Below are 17,360 nucleotides of genomic sequence, written 5' to 3'. Positions count from 1 at the left end.
TTTATGATAGTAAAAAGTGAAAACAGGATCCTCTTTCATCATTCAAATGGTAAGAATGAGCCTGTTTTAGGAACAAATACATGTGAAATATTTTACAGAGAACAAAAAAACATCAAGATGCATTACAAAAAAAACATTAAATGATTACAGAAAGGCACTAATCTGTATAGTATTTTTTTGAGCCAGCTATTATCGCTTGCTTTCAAATGCTGGCAATATCAATATCCTCCAGTTTGATTGGTGACTGGTCTGAACTTATCCTACTTGCTTTTAGGAACAAAGACAAGAGAATGGCTACCTCTATTCATCTATTATTGTTTAAATAGCTGTCACAGCTTCCAGGATGTCTGTTTCCATGTTATCTGGTGAAAGAATAAAATAGGATGGCAACAAACCAAATACAGTGAAAAATGTTCGTTGTATTTGGCCCAACCCAGCTGCTGTTTGCAGATAAAATCTCGTTTGAACAAAACCAGGTGAATTTTGGAAATTGAGGAACAATGGATGGTGTGGATGTAGCATTTACAAATATTTTAAAGATATGTGTGGCATTGAGACTTGCCTGTTATGGTGATTTAGTTCATATGTCAAGGCACATACTCATCTCTGCTCAGATACTGTAGAGGCTTGGGTAACAGCTTGTCCTATCCTTGTTTATTTGTTAATTTATAACATCTCGGTTCCCAGCACAAGCCAAGGCAGGCCTGGACACTTCTTTGTTCTGCCTTGTTCTTTCTTTTTTTTCCCTTTTCTTTACACTGTTGTGCTCCCAACTCTGACAATGGAGTTGTAGATTGACCCTCTTTCCCCTCTTGCCCTGGCTTGTCTTCGAATGCTTCCTTTGATGTGTTCAGACTGAAAATGCCAGATCTCTGTGTCCCAGCAAGGGCTCATCATTTTTGCAGCGTTGCTCTGCTAGTAGGTTAAGAGGAACATTAGTAGTTCCTTTGCAACAGTTTGAAAGATGTTAGGCTAATGATTATTTGGAAACAAAGATATATCATCATGTTGAGAAAAGAGGACTTCTGCAGGAATGGAAGATTTTAAAATGCCTTAATTACAAGAGGTCATATTATTTTGCTACTAAGATACGTGGTTATGTTTTAATTGGCTGTGATTACAATGTGTTTTTTCTTAAAAATGCATTTTTTCAAGATTCCCTCGATCATTGCTTATCTCACATCCACAAACATCCATGCTTCCTGTGTGTAATATGTACATTTGCTCTGTTTCAAACATACTCACACTCAAAAGTTTATTTCACATGGGACATCAAGAAAACAAAGTCACATTAGTCTGAATTTTTTTCTGAGTAGATGTTTCATTAAAATAAGTTCATAGTAAGTTCAGCTCTCTAGTCTTACCCTTCAGTGTAAATTTGTTTCTGTTAATTATTATAAGAGTTTGGATGTTATTTTGAGTTCATTCTGCATAACTTTAACCTTTTTTGAGTTACTTTGCCTCTCACAAAACCATGCCACACATTGTTAGGAAAATCTTTGCAAACTTCACATGTTTTGAGCGTGCACAAAGTACAGCAAACTTAACATATATTTAAATTTAATCCCTTGCTTAAATTCTATGACAAGACCTGTTTTAGGAGCTTTTTGTATCTCAACAATTGCATGGAAGAGCATAGTTTTTAAGTGAATTAAGGCCTATGGAATTTTTAAGTGGGTCAATTTTATCTAGTAAGTTTTAAAATATTTTGACAATTTGAGACCTAAAATATTGGTAAGTTTCTAAGTTGTCCTAGAAAGTATGTCCTAGAAAGTCCATTTCTCTGACAAACCTAGAGGCAGATGATGTCCCTATTTTAGTTTACTTTCTCATTTATATGGATTAGCTCCACCATGCATACTAGTGATTAGGCTCTTTCTTGCTATACCATGCAAGTCCAATACTTTTACTGGAACCACTGATATAAAGAAGTCTTTAGCCAAAAAAACTCAGTGATGTAACAAAGAAGAGGTTTTGTAATTTTTTTTTTATTATTTTTTTTTTTAAATTTTGGGTAGGAATCACTTGGGAAAGCCATATTTGCAGCAGAGGAAAAAAAAGTTTTCAGCTATGCAATAATATTGTGTAGTGTTTACCAATCTATTGTCTAACCAGTTTTCTTTAAGTTTTGGGTTGTTTCTTTTGATTAATGAAAGCATAACAATTCTGACAGCAGTTTGGAAAAAACCATTTGGTAATGATTTTTCACACTAGAATAGGATTTGAGAAGATGAACTAGCAAGATGATGTGAGAACAATAAGCTAGTTTGCAATACCCATGAATACCTAATTTATTTTTTCTGATGAAGTGGTGAATATTTCTGTAATATTTTAGAAGTTGGACAGAAAAGAAACAATTCAGATTTAGGGCCAAAGTTAGTATGTTACTACAAAATGACTACAGAGATGTCCATGTTGCTGTGGGGTAGCATGAGGACAGACGGCACATCCACAGAGTACATTTTTCAGAGCCTGCTTGGAATCTCAGTAAGATAGATAGGAAAGAGTTCAGTAATCTACAGCCAGTTTTTCTCAGCACTTTGTGACATGAGTGGAAAACTTAAATTTAGCTGTAAAAATCTTTTATGACTCTGAATGGGCTGAAGCTTTTCTTGGTCAACATCAATTCATTTCACAAAGCTTACCTTCCTAAGCTTTTGAATTATGACTTTATGAGAAAATAGTAATTGTAACACAAATTGTGAGAAATAGGGGACATAAAACAGGGTCTTACTCCTTGTGTAGGCTACTCCCAGCCTGAGCCACACTGAAGTAGGAAGAACAGCTTCCATGGTAGGACTGGTCTCACCAAAAGCAGATCTTTCCATCTGAGCTAGTCAGCTTAGGCTTCTCTTACAGTCAACAGGCACTTCTAGAGGAAGATTTGTCTCCTGCTGCAGTGGATGCCTGTGACAGTTCAGACTAATTAGTGCCTTAAACTGGTGTCTGCTTCTCTCCACTGGCTATAGAAACAGCTAAGTGGGACCAGCCCAGAAGCAGATGTCCAAATGCCGGTTTGGGTATTTCTGTGGAGGGACATAGTGGGTGAGGCTTTTACTCTAGCACTGTAAATACTGGCCAGCACAACAGTGCTGGTGAGGAGATGGGACAAAAATTTGCACCTGAACATGGCTGATGGAGATTGCTTCCTTCTGGAGTAGTGGTGGGTGAGGACTCTTGTAATGAACTGGGACTCGGAGTTATGGTTTTCTGGTCCTGGGGTCATCAAAGCCTACCCTCTAACCCTTTGTTGCTGCAGATTTCAATTTTCCTGGTCCTAGACTATGTTCACGTAAGACAATACTGCACCCCAGTTGGAGAGAGAGCTCTTTTTAGTCAACCAGGATCAGAATTTTCATACAATACAATTCCTAATGTACATGATAGGAGAAATAGAGAAGTATAACTATTTATTGAAACTATAGTTAAATAAAGTGCAGAAAGAAAGATAAATTAAAATACCGCAAAACATATGTATCTTATAAAGATCAAAGCCCAAATGGAAAAAAGCAAGTCTGACAAACTCTTCTGTAGTCAAATAGCTGTGCAGAGATCTGCATAATACCAAGAGTACATTCTGATGTCCTTGTACTGTATTGAGATAGATCAATATGTGTCAGTCACTGAGCCCTTGGTAAGACGAGTATATATAGATATATGCATCTATATATATGTATAGATAGTTTTCCTTTTGAAGAATTCAGATTAACATCTGGTGCAAAGAAATTGACCTAAATTTCTGTATCATATCAACAGTAGTCTAAAAATATTCCAAAAAGAAAAAAAAAAAGCGTATTGAAGTTTCTATTAATTGTGCGGGTTTTCTTCCTTTTTTTTTTTTTTTTTTTGTACTTACTTTATAATCCATTCACAGATTATCTGTGAAACTTTAATCTTAGAAGTCTTCAAGCTTTGGGAGTTTTTTCCCGTTGTGATGTCAGAACTGATCAGATCGGATTGTTACAAAGATCCCACTAAGGAGTTTAGCACTAATTGTTAGAAGATGTCCGTGCTTAAAAAAATTAGGCCAGTGATTGTAACCATGCTGTTAATTTCATGTATTGTTCAAAGCATGTTTCAATAGTGGGAATCAGGTGTACATTCTTGATTAAAAATGCATTGAGGAGCTGTAGTTTTTCTCGGTGTTGCAGAATCTTCTGAGCTGTAAATGAAACCATCAAGAGCGGGAAGGGTTAATTGTATGGGAAGCCTCGTATTCAAATACTTCTCATATACAAAATATATGTCATGCTAGAAAATATTCTATTGTCAATCCAAATAGAACACAAACTAAAATGAGATAATTGGGAAGGTGCCCATAAAGTCAGCCTGAATATATTATCACAAGTATATGTGAGATAATATTTGTTTTAAAAAGATTCTATGGCACTGTAAACTCAGTCTCATTAGAGACTGCATTTAAAAGGCTTATAAAGTTACTCATTAATGTTATCTTGTTGTATCTCCACAGCTTTTTCATTAAAGAAAATTCAGCAGAAAGCATTTTCTCCTGATAGCAGGAACCAATTTGCAATAAATGTTCTGGAAACCACTAGGGAAGCCATTACTGAGGTCTAATAAAAACAGACAAGCGTAACTTGTTCTATATTTTTGTTTCAATCACATACAGATGAGACCCCGCTCTCCACACCAACCGCAAGAGACAGCCTTGACAAACTTTCTCTAACTGGGCATGGGCAACCACTACCTCCGGGTTTTCCATCTCCTTTTCTATTCCCTGATGGATTGTCCTCCATAGAGACCCTTCTGACTAACATCCAGGTAGGCCTTTCTGTAGATCAGCTTAAAGGGATGGAGAGGAGCCAGTTGCAGATTTGTCTAAATTAATACAACCATTCTAGCTTAATTAGTTCATAAGATTATTTGGATCAACTAATTTACTGAAACTTTCTAGTAATTTAGGTTTTAAAGGAACCACAGCAAACAAAGGAATTTAGAAGCTGTCAGATACAGTACATAAAAATACAGATTGTATATTAAACCACAGAAGAGAATTCGATGAAAATTATATTGGTGGGTTTAACAACATTTGTCTTAAATGCTCTTTTTATTACAGGCTAATGAAATGTATCTTACTGTTTAACTTTATCTCATTTACTAAGCAGAGAAACATTTCTTTAATAAAGAGTTATTTTAAATTGCTGGAGTGCCAAGGTGGAAATGATATTTAAAGCTATTTGAAATGTGTCTCCCATAAAAGCATTCACAAAAAGCACTTATTTTATAAATAAGCTCATTTCACTTAAAGTACTGTCTTCAAAGAATAGACTTCAAAGAGTATTACCAAATTTTCTGCAGATTTCCTATTCGGTAGTCACAATGTCTATTGTGTGTACAGTACAGCCTGATTCAAATATTATTTAAGGTATACACTAGCATGTAGCTTGGAGCCAAGATGTTAGTGTTTTGTATTAGAATGAAGAATTTTTTTGACCGCAAATTCACGGATCGTGTGTTCCCCAGATGCAACTTTTGCAACAATGTGGTTGTATGTTGTATGCAGAAGCAAAATGATAGTGCAGGAAATAATGCAGCCGTATTGTACTCATTCCAGATAAACCTCATCTGTGCAGCTACTAACTTCTAATATATTTGTCACAATATTTTTCCCTGCTCACTCCTGCAAATACATAAAATCAATTGTATTTATTCAGCAAAGGCTATGACAGAGTAGGGCCAAATCCTGCTCACTTTACTTTCTTAAGCAATCTCATTAAACTTTATGGCACTTCAGACTTCTTTTATGAAAAGTATATGATCCATTCTTTGGTGATGTTTTGAGATGTAATAATGAAAAAATACTGCTATTTAAGAATTAAGTATTGCTATATCTGCCTGGTCTGAAAGAGCATATTTGTTATTGCTTTTTGTGGTTCTGAGACTTAGGATCTTAGATATTTAAATCATAAACCAAGGTAATTCTGCAATAGTTAGCATTCTTCTAACAGATCTGCTGCAATCTGTAAAGAATGAATTTTTTTCTAAAGGAAGAAATACAGTTAGCAAAGTATGTAATGTTTTAGCTGTGCATGCATGTACAGGAAAGTTCTTAGTAATTTTTTTGACAAATGTATGCACTCAATGTTTCTAGACAGCAACCTAATGAGCAAAGCATTCAGCATCAACAGGTTAGCTAATCTTGTGATTGAATATGAGTGTGCTGCACTACTTCAGGATAAATGACCAGGATTAATTTGCCAAGAATGCATTCAGTTTTGTTTTACAGAAAATGTGAACATGAAATTTAGTCATTGCTTTTTTTTAAATAAAAAACCTCTAATCTTATCTGGGGTGAAGAGCTAAAATTACAGGCAACATTGTAAAGAAACCAGAGACTTCTTTATGCCTTCTCTCCCTGTGCTTTTGTACTTACTGCTCCTTACCTTGAAATTCCACATCACGACAAATTATCTATCAGGGTAAACAGGTCGGGCATAAGTCCTTTTGGATTTTTTCAGTATGTCCCCACGTCACATTACATGGTTTCCACAGATCTCTGAGAATCCTTTCATATACCATCAAGGCATTTTTCCCGCCCATAGATTTAATCTCTATCAGGACAACATTAGAAAACCACTTCATTAAAAAAAAAAAAAATCGCTAGTTTGATTTTCCCACCTGTGTAGAAAAAGTTACGTATTCTCTTTAAAACAGTAGAGTCTATTACAATAACCTGTGCACAACAGTGGCAGATTCTCTAATCAATGCCATTTAAAATGGTTTCCATATTTAGTGATTATTGCAATGAGAGGGGGCTACCCCAGGCCCCCAAATGAGTTAGATACTGTGATACTGACACTTTCAGAACCAAGTTTTAGGTATTTGACGACGAGTTTAAACTTGTTAATGGGATTTGTGGAAAGAGGAAATTCTGTACTGTGGTCCCTGCTTGCAATATCATTCGTGACTTTGCTAAGAAACGCATAAGCGCTACCTGAAACCCATGATGCGTTTAGTACATGAGTCAGAAGGACTCTTGTCACTGGGTAAATTCCTTTTTGCTCTCCTTTGGTCTAGATGAATTTCGTATCCCTTTCAGTACAGAGGTGTGGATTCAAAGGGGAGGTGGAGCAGTTAAGATCCCTCACCGTTCTCTTGTTGCAGCTATGCTAGCAATGGAGCAGATCTAACTTTCTAGAAAAGATCATCTGGCCACAGTCCACTGTCTCCAGTACTAAGGTGCTTTTGAAACAGAAAATAGCAGAAATCTAGCCAAAGGCTAGATGAGTGGTTTTGGTAAACACTGTTCTTTTTTCCTCAGGGTCAGGCATGACGAAAATATGGATGTGTCCTTTCACAGAAAGGGTATATGTCTGCTTGTGAAATGCAAGTGTACATCTTTGTCAGGTCATGGGACTGGGGTGCATGCATGACCTGTCACATGTGGTGGTGGAGATTGCCTATATTTTAGGGATATGATGGTCACATGAATAGATAGACGAGCAGCCTCTGGCTACACCAATGTGCATGGACGTGATGGTAGATATCTGTGCTGTGATCCCCTTGTGTATATTCAGTTGTATGAGGTGCAGGATCTGGAGGATCTGCATAATATAGACCTTGGGTGCCTCCAGAAGAGGTTGTAGAGCCTGTCCTGGTTTAAAATAGAACAGGATTAGGATACTGTATGGGCACTAGGAGCTCTAATTTTGACCTTCGTCAGGGTAAGGAGGATCCAAAACCATGCCATGGGGACAGTGCTTTTGGGTATGTGAGCAAAAATTTCTGAACACTTTTGATATTTGAAAACAAAATATGCTAAAAGTCTTGCAGGTGCTGAAGAGCTTAGGGAATTGAACTTGGTGCCTAACTCTGCTCACTTCCATTTTAGAAGTCTGAGTCATCCTTTAAAATTGGCCACTAAACACAAGTGAGTTTGTGTCTTCCATCCATACTGAAGTTAAATGGATAGCCCCAAATCACTAATTTGTAATTTTAGGCAAATGTTAGACAAGCCTATTTGCTATTGCTGTCACCAGGGGCTGCTAGTTAGGTTTATTTCATTTTGTATATCATATATAAGTTTTTCTTACTTCTCCATAAATACTTATTGAAACAAAAATACAATGTTTAATTATTTGTGCATTTAAAGAGGAGATAATAACAATATACAGTACCCAGAACAACCAATGTTTATTTCTTGTTGGGGACTGCTGAAATGTAAATAATAAACTGTAACAAAATATAATTAAATAAATACACACATAAAATAGAGAAATGAGATCGGGGACATATTTTCTTATTCAGATGTATATCTACACATCTAAAAAGAAGAGAAAATAAATTTCCCCAGAGAGCTTAAATTAAGTGATATGTCTCTTCCTTCGCAATGTATATTTGTTGATTTCTTCCAGATTAAATGCTGGAAGTCTATGTGCAGCTGCAGGGAGGATGAAGGGTGATGGAAGGTGGGTCACAGCAAAATGCCATGTGGGTGCTAGCGAGAAGGCTAAAGATGTCTCCGTACCCCTCGCATAAGTTCACCTTTTTGAGTCATGGCCTGATTATGCCAAAGTATGTTACAACCACAGCCTTTCATGATACTGCAATATTCTTGGGTAATAGTAATGTTCCTTTAAGCTTTTAGAATCTGAATCTTTACTGTCCCCAAGCTGTTCCATTAATATGTAAGGGATGAATTAGTTGCACCCCAATAATTACATTTTTCTATGAAGACTGTATTGTATTGACACAGTCTTGTTGCTAAGTATTTTTAAAGAGATATGTAGAATAAATTTCAAGTATCCCATCGATATTAATAAAAGAAATGCATGATTACAAACTAAATCCCCCTATGAAAACAAAGCAAACTACTGGCTTTATTGCTGTGAGTCTCCTGCAGTGTTACCATCTATGCCTAAATACACAAGAGAAAAATATTGCAAACACTGGATAAAGTAAAAATCACAGTTTTACTTCATGTTATTTTATTTATCTTCTGCTAAAATTCAAGAGAATTATTTTATTTTTCGCATAAAGTTTTAATGGAAAAATGTCATTTATACTTGTGTGATATGGCTTTACCTGTGGTGGAGATATTCAATCTGAGATATTAGAAAAATGTCTTTCTGGAGTCATCTGTAGAGACAGTCAAGCTGTGTTATCTTACCTTGCTTATGTTACTAAGTTAGTAGTCAGTAACAAATAGCAAATATTCAAAAATTAACCTGTGAGTTAACTAAAAATGTATATATTGATTTTTTTTGCAAGCCTTTCCCCAGATAGTTTTAATGATGAGAGCATAAAAATTATATATAATTTCCTGACTACAAGAGAAGCAACGTTATTTGAAAGTGTTTTCACCATGAATAGCTAATATTGCAAAAGGAAGCCCCTGAGCTACAAATCTCTGGAACCTGGGAGGTTTGACTATGAAAGCTTCACTGTGTGCATGCCTTGTTCTTCTAGTTTTCCTTTTTCACTTACTGTGAGTGATTGTTGGAAACAGGATATGATCTTCTAGATAGACCACTGGACTGGCTAGTAAGGCCGTTTTGATGTCACGTATAACTGTGTAGCTAACTAAATTATGTTAGGTGCAACACACTGTAGATGTAGCTAGAAAGAGAAAGAGCTTGTATATGCCTTCCCCTCCACCCCTTTCAAAAGAGGCAACACATTATTTGCATTTTTTAAAAATAATGATGGGTAATACTGGCTTTAAGACTGAGTTGAGGTTTGATATATGTTTAATTTCTATAGGATCAGTAGACTTCCCTAACATGATGATGTTTTCGGACACATCAGAGAATGGGAAGAAACATCAACTATATATCAGCTTAACTTTTTATTTGAGACATTTCTGAAGAATTTATCAGTGGAAAATATTAAAACAAGTGCATTAAAGTAAACAAATCAAATCAGAATGATCCATAAATCTCCAGGGGAAAAATATCCATTTTTGACATTACATTGAAATAAAAAAAATTATTAACAGTGGCACAGAGGGGAAGAATGGCATGCCACTCTTTAAAGCCTGGCTCCAGATAGAGCCATACTGTATTAAAAACAAATCTGGAACCTGAGCATGTTCACTACAATTATCATTATCCAGCCTCCATAACATTTGACCTTCCCTAAAGGGAAATATTTTCTTTTTGTTAATGTCCTGTGTTGCACTGCATTTCCCATTGTCATTGGCAGCATATTGATTTAATATCAGGTTAGAGGATTAGCCATAGCAAATACAAGTTGGACATACTGTATTTTGTATAATCTTTTACAGCTGATCCACTGGGAGAATTAATAGAATTTCATGCAACTCTGAAATTGCTATTCCTGTTCCAAGGGGCACTGATGATTTTTAGATGCTGTACTTTTTAGTTGTTTTTCTCACCCCCTTCTTCATTGAGTACAGGGAGATATTGAATGTTTCCAGTATTTTTGCATTAGATCTGTCATTGGCAGCAACAGTACTTTTGCATATGCATCAGTTTGGCTCTAGTGCAGATTTTTTTTTTCACATTGGACGCCTACTGATGTGCACTGAACTTCTAAAAATGAAACTTAATTTTGTGTAGCTTATAAGTAGTCCCTAGTGGGTCTTGGCTCCAAAAAGCTAATATTTTTCAGACATAATCAGCAGCAATAGGTAATGTATTACCATTAGCTATGTTAGCAGCAAGTATAAAAAAAGGAAAGGTTGGGGGAGGGAGTGTGGTGTAGAAATTCAATAGAAAATGTAATATGCTTTTAGCAGCTTCGTACTTTGCAGCAATTCTTAATATAAAATTACACACATCAGTGTTACACTCTAGCATTATTCTCCATGTTTATTCATAATGATTGTTTCATATTTAAAGAACACCAAAATATTGTGTTTTGTCAGCCAAGGACAATAATAGTTTAATAGTAATTTATTTTAAACTGCTACTGATAATACAACCAATCAACACATTAAGTGGTGCCAACATTGGCATCTTGCTAAATAATCTCTAGGCTTTGCACTGAGAGTACATCTTTCAAAGATAAGTCAACAAGAGCAATCAGAGCAGAAAATTAGAATTTGGTATCTTAGAATTAAAATACAGCTAAACTAAAGTTTTAATTGGGGTGATCTGAAAGGGCACTTGATGTAATGATCTCTTTCATTTGTTACTAATTGTTTGTTCCTGATGAAGAAGAAACATGTACATGAATGTAGTTGAATTGAGTAAAGATGGCAGTTGCTTTTGGAGCTCGATTTTATTGTTAAACAAGATGGATTGTAAGAATTTGGGAGGAGGGTGTTTGCAGCTTTAAACTTACTTGACAATACACTTTTCATCCACAAATACTTTTCACGTAATTTCACTTGATCTGGTTTATTAGTGATTTGGATGAATCACATGTTCCAGTAAGTGATGAATTGGAGATTAAAATATTCTAGAGTTTCAGCATAAGCCAGAAGCAGGTATTGATAAACAACTTCTACTTCAATTTCTTACTATTTCAAATGCATCCCGTACAGAAAAGGTATGGTTTATGATGGTTCTAAATGTAGGAGAATATGCTGGGGGAAAGGAACAGAATTCAGGTGGATATTAACTTTTTAAAAAATAGATTGCAAAAGCTGTACAAATATTTCAAAATGTATTTTACTTTGCATGTCTGTGGAGCTTTATATTTAGCTTTATGTCGTTTTCTTTAGTAGTCATCCAGGTTTTAACATTAAACACAAAATACCTTCGTGTTTTAGCTATTTTAGAATAGCATTTGGTTCTTTTAAAGAAAACAGCTAAAACTTTAAACATATTTGTAAGCACATTTGTTGTGTTACCGTTGTTTGATATTTTCAAATGTGGTTCTATACTTACGTAGTGTATATCATTTTGGTGACCATCTGGGCCTTGCCGTCGGAAGGTGTTGAGTTCTTTCAGCTCCTGTGGACTTTTAATAGATTGAAGTGTAATAGAGCTGCAAAATATTAAGCTCTGAATGAGACAATACTTGAGGTAGCAATTTAGTTAAGAATGAGGATGAGGAGTACTGAAAACAACAAGCTCTGAAAACAGACTTAAAAGAGGAGTTTGAAGGACACATTTCAAAGCAGGCATTGCCATTGGGAAGACTAGTGGTATAAATGTGCAGACTAACACTCATGAAAAATACTTTTTCCATTTCTCAAGTATCATCATGCTGGCTTCTTTTTCCATTCCTTTTTGGAGATATTTCAAACAATTTTAGTGAAAAAACATGCAATCCAGAATCTAATTTAGGAAGTGTGCCCTGAGGGGTGAGGAAGCTTACTTGGGAGTTGGGGGACATGATTTCATGTCTGTAGTGTGGTGGTTCTGAAACCGGGTCTTGAGTGTGAACCTTTTATCTGTCAGCTGAATGCTTCCCTAGCAGAGCTACTGGGGAGTACTCTTCAGTCTCTCTTGTTGGCATTGTTTTGCTTTATATCAGTAATTAAATCTCTGCTGGGTCAAATTATCTCTACAGTTAAGTTGTCAGGAGACTTGCCTAGGATACAGAAGAGTTAGGTTCGTATCCATGGAGGTTCATATATGCATATCCATGCTTAATTATCTACTCTGTTATGATAGCTTCAAGAGGAGGGATTCAGGTGTAGACCTAAGAGCCTGATGGCCAGGCTTCTGGAGAATGGAAGAGGAAATCTTTCCTCTTTCCATGTTCATTTATTTCAGTTCCATTTCTCCTACTCTTTTTCATACCCTATCTCAGTGTCCTAACTATCTAGTTATTAGCTGTGCTGGGATCTTCCTGTTTCCTTGCATAAAAGAAGGAATCGTGAAGTTGAAATTCTCAGGAGAAGTTTCGAATAGGCTGAATCATTATTTCCCGATACAATAAGAACAAGAAAAGGTAGAGTTTATTTCAACCATCCCAGGTCAAGAAGTTGAGAGATGATTATGTTTTGTTCTCTGCTATGAGATAACAATTGTACAAGGTCAGGGAATGGACTTTTTAAAGTAGAGATATGTTCCTGCTTTGTGACTGTCCTCTGCTTAGCATCCCAATAACACTATCTTCCTTGGAAACTCTATGAAATATGAAAATATTTGAAAATAATAATAATAAAGAACAATAAGGAGCAAAATGGCAAGCCTTTAAAAGAACCTTTCTCCTTTGGTAATTCCCATTGGGTTGAGTTGTGCTAGAGATTGAATTTGTCATTCTGTGGATGATGTGGTTGTGAGACTGCCAGTTCTTTTTCAATGGGACAGCTTTTTATTTTGGTCACAGGCAAGTGCCTGATGTATGTAGGCTTGTCTCTTTTATCTCTTACAAAGAATAAACCTATCCCTATAACTTTTTCACATTAGTTATATGCACAGTCAAAGGTGAGTTTGCATTTTCTGGGAAAACTTGACTCCCGGCTATTTACAGATTTTTGCCCACCTGTTAAAATTAATTCCAGTAAAAATTTGCTGTTGATAATTGGGAGGCTTTGACGCAGTAACAGGATTATTTCATTTGTAAAATCTCACATGACTAATCAAGGAAAAATAACAGAAGTTATTATGTCAGCTGTTCTAACATTCTTCAAACATTATCCAATTTTATCTTTGAACAGGGTCTGCTAAAGGTTGCTATAGACAATGCCAGAGCTCAAGAGAAACAGGTCCAACTGGAAAAGACAGAGCTGAAGATGGAGCTCTTCAGGGAACGAGAACTGAGGGAAACTCTTGAAAAACAGTTGGCTGTGGAGCAGAAGAACAGAGGTATCTTAATTTAGCAGACATAAGCACCTTGTAATTTATTTCCTTAGGAACCCTAATTTTTTATCAAACACCTGTGTTTGATCAAAACTTTTCCCCCCTTACCTCATTTTATGTCCAGGCTGACTGCAATGCAGGAAGTTTTACAACCTGGCTGATTCTGCATAGGATCTTCCTGAGGTTTAGAACAAGAACCTTCCTTTTTCTCACTGTTTTTCTTGAATATTACTTATTATATCAGTAATACACAACATGATTATAATTACCACAGGTGCTGTTACAGACTTTGGCAGGTTGTGATCATTATGAAAAAGGATAGCTACTTAATACAAAGCCAATTTGTATCAAATTTAAGAATGTGCAAGGTTTTAGGAACTCTTGTCTCTGTTCTTATGTGCTAGGATCGTATATTGCATATTTAGGCAAACTGTATGTAATAAATATAAAGATAACAGTAATATGTAAGCCCTTTATAATGTATAGTAGATCAAACACATGTTTGTAGAAGGAACAGTTAAGTTTCTTCTTGATAAGGCAGTACCATTAGTAGCATTTCAAACATTAACATCAGCCCACAGTAAAGCATATATATGTTAAAGATTTTTAAATAATTTCATTGATAGTAAATGTAAGACAGTTTACAGTGATTTGCATTAACTATTTGCATTACGAGCATGTTCCCATCTTTCTTTATGGGTCCATTTTTCTGTATATGTATGCCTTGCCCTTTAATAGTGTCTAATTACTTTGCAAGGGACAGTTAACCTCTGGGGCTCACTTGCTGTTTAACATAGACCATGACAAGTCAGATATGTATTTTTGCAGGGCTAGAGTTATAACTCTCTTCTTGTCCAGTTTAATTTTCTGGGAACCAGCTAAATAGGGAATCCCGAGAGCACTTGGACTCACAAGCAGTATCATTACACCTTTAACTAACATGCTAGCAGTAAGTACACAATGTAATCCTGTTTCATGCCTTGATCCATTAAAGGGTAGGACTGTCACATCATTAATTTCCCTTTTTTAACTTTTGAGAATACATTTTTAAAGACAATTACTATTAACAATTATCACAGCTGTGCAATGAGTCATCCCTTTGTCCACAACCGGCCTATTTTGCTCAGTACTAGGTTTATAAAAGAGCTTGTTTATTCTTCACGTCCTTCTACCTCTGTGTCTCACAACTGCTCAAATGTATGTTTCTTTTTAGAGTTAGGCAATCACATGCACAATAGAAAAGGTTGGGGGGGACCCATCTGACCTTACTTGAGTTTTGCCATCTAAAAGTTAAGCACCTCATTTAAGTTAATATAAGTTCCCTTTCTGGTCAATAAAGAAAGAGATTTGTATGTCATGTTCTCAGACAGGTAGGTGGGGTCAATTACACTGTGAAGACTTCTTTCTCTTCCCTTTAACTGCAGAAGGAATATAATTGACTAGGCTGGACTAGACATATATGTTTTGAGCAGTTAAAATTAAGCAAAATGAATTTCACTCAACGTTGCATGTTAGGAAAGAGCATGGGATAGTCCTGTATTTTGTTCAGGGTACTGAAATAATTGACAATGTTATTTTCAGCTTGATATGCATTACCTGCTTTTTTATATGTATCCCTGTAATGATGATATTGCACTGGTAAAGAGTCAGACCCAAGAGGAATGGATTTGAACACTTAATGGTGGTATGCAGTAAAGCAAATATAATGAGGACGAATATCTCTGCTAGTGGATACTTCTGTACAAAGAAAGAAAAGTAATGGATTATTCTTTAAAATGAACAGATCCAAGTAGGAGAGAAAAAATAAGGCCAGATTGTAATTATTATGAGAATTCATTCTTCAGTAAAGGTAAAAAAATACATAGGAGGCTTTACCTACTATTAGTTTTTCAGATAGCAAGTGTCATGTCTTAAAGAAAGTTTCACATGTCTTAATGGAAGCATGAGCAGGATGGGAGAAGTACACCATATCCCTGTTAAGATACCATATGAAAAAACTGAAATACACTTGAAAGCTACAGCATAGAAATATGAGTCACTGTGTCACATACAGGTCAAAATCCATTAGGTGAATGGGATCTTCAGCATTAGGCAACATCTATCTCTTGCTCGTCATGTTAACACAAATCAAATATCTTTTCCTTTAGTGGCTACATCTGAATATTTTTACCATTTTTTTGAATATTAAATTCACTGCTGCTACTATATGTTCTACAGAGCTGCTTATTTACTGTACTGTTTCCTTCCTTCTTTGTAAATATTCCAATTAGTGATTCTTAAGGCTGTAGGATGTGTCTCATCAACTGGTGAAAGTAGGATAATATCTCTTCTGTGAGCAGCTACACAGTGAGGGCTTGCTAATTCTGGCTCTGACTGCTGTAGTCACATCTACAATGTGTCAGCCATGATGACATTTTAATTCAGAAAGCAACATATGTTTCCTTCTCATTTATTGCAATCACTTTCAAAGTACTTATAATGAAAACATTAAAACCGTGCAATGATTCAAAATGTATTTAGTTTAGCCTTTCTATAGATACTAGATGTTCTTTGATAGTATAAGCTAATTAGCCTGTAAAGTAGTTGGTACTATACGAAATGAGAAAGAACCAAAATTCCAAAGTCTTGGATGTAAATTATGTAGCTATTCTGACTACAGGGTATGTGCTTATATTCATTTTGTGTCTGAACAGTTCTGTATAGCAAGACAAAATATCCAAGATCACCCAAAAAGTGGTTATTCTTAGCATATAAATTAAATAGTAATAACAATGACAGTTCCCGTTAAAAGTTTCATTATTTGCATTTTGTGAAAGATAACCACCATCACAGACTACTGGAACTGGGGAGTATGAACTGGTGGAAGTATATTTTTACCTTTTCCAGCATTCATCCCTAGGCATGTACTAGAGGTTACTTTGGAGTGAGATACAGGACTATATAGATCTTGGCAGCCAAACCCGATATCACCTAGTATCTGATTTTGGTAAGGATAATTATTTTAGTGTGTGTAAAGAATTCTTTAGTGAGTAGTTCAGTAGGCAATTTTTTAGTTAGTATCAAAATAACAGACTTTCCAGGAAAGGGTTATCCAGGAAGATCTTATGAGAAATAAGCTTCTTACATGCACATCCCTGAAAACCCTAAATGTGCTATGTAAAAAGGGTTGGGGTGTGGTGGGGGAGATAATGATATGCTCTACAACTTTACATGATTTCTTTAGAGACTCACTTTGGCTTCTATCGAGTACAAAAATTGGTTCATATTATCCTTTTCCATCAGGAACATAACTGTGATATGTTCCTTCAGTTAGGGGTCATGCGACTCTTACTTTTGTGGTTGTAAGCCGCTGGTAACATAGAAGACAAAATTGTGATGAAGTTTCACCCTGATCTTGCAATCCTTTTCCTTGTAAAATTTGAACTGAAGATATAGAAGGAAAACATTTTTCTAAATTAGGACCTTCTAATGCTTAATTTTAAAATACTCCTTCCTTTCCTAATATTTTCCCTCACATTTGACAAAGCAAAGTAATATTTACTTGGCTGGGGGATCCAGCACCGTAAAGGATTTGCTGTGAGTTCTTCAAGGTTAGTTGGCTGATGGGACAGGAGCCGACAGAGAGCAAGATAGAGAAAAGGGAAAGACGAAGGGAAATGTGGATAAGAAAAAATATGG

The 17,360-nt window shown here is 35.7% G+C and overlaps 1 protein-coding gene across 4 annotated transcripts in view; it reads left to right on the top strand.

Moving 5' to 3' along the window:
* DACH1 (dachshund family transcription factor 1) overlaps nucleotides 1–17,360 on the top strand; it is a 366,962-nt gene that overhangs the window by 311,619 nt on the left and 37,983 nt on the right. For all 4 annotated transcript variants that reach the window (XM_075527170.1, XM_075527176.1, XM_075527159.1 and 1 more), the window contains 2 exons: nucleotides 4,631–4,782; nucleotides 13,541–13,688. In XM_075527170.1, coding sequence (XP_075383285.1) covers nucleotides 4,631–4,782; nucleotides 13,541–13,688 — 300 coding nt within the window. The remainder of the gene's footprint in view (nucleotides 1–4,630; nucleotides 4,783–13,540; nucleotides 13,689–17,360) is intronic.

Source organism: Mycteria americana, chromosome 1, assembly GCF_035582795.1.
Source record: "Mycteria americana isolate JAX WOST 10 ecotype Jacksonville Zoo and Gardens chromosome 1, USCA_MyAme_1.0, whole genome shotgun sequence".
Classification (NCBI taxonomy): domain Eukaryota; kingdom Metazoa; phylum Chordata; class Aves; order Ciconiiformes; family Ciconiidae; genus Mycteria; species Mycteria americana.
The sequence above is the reverse complement of the archived record's forward strand: the minus strand, read 5'-3'. Positions and strand labels throughout refer to the sequence as shown.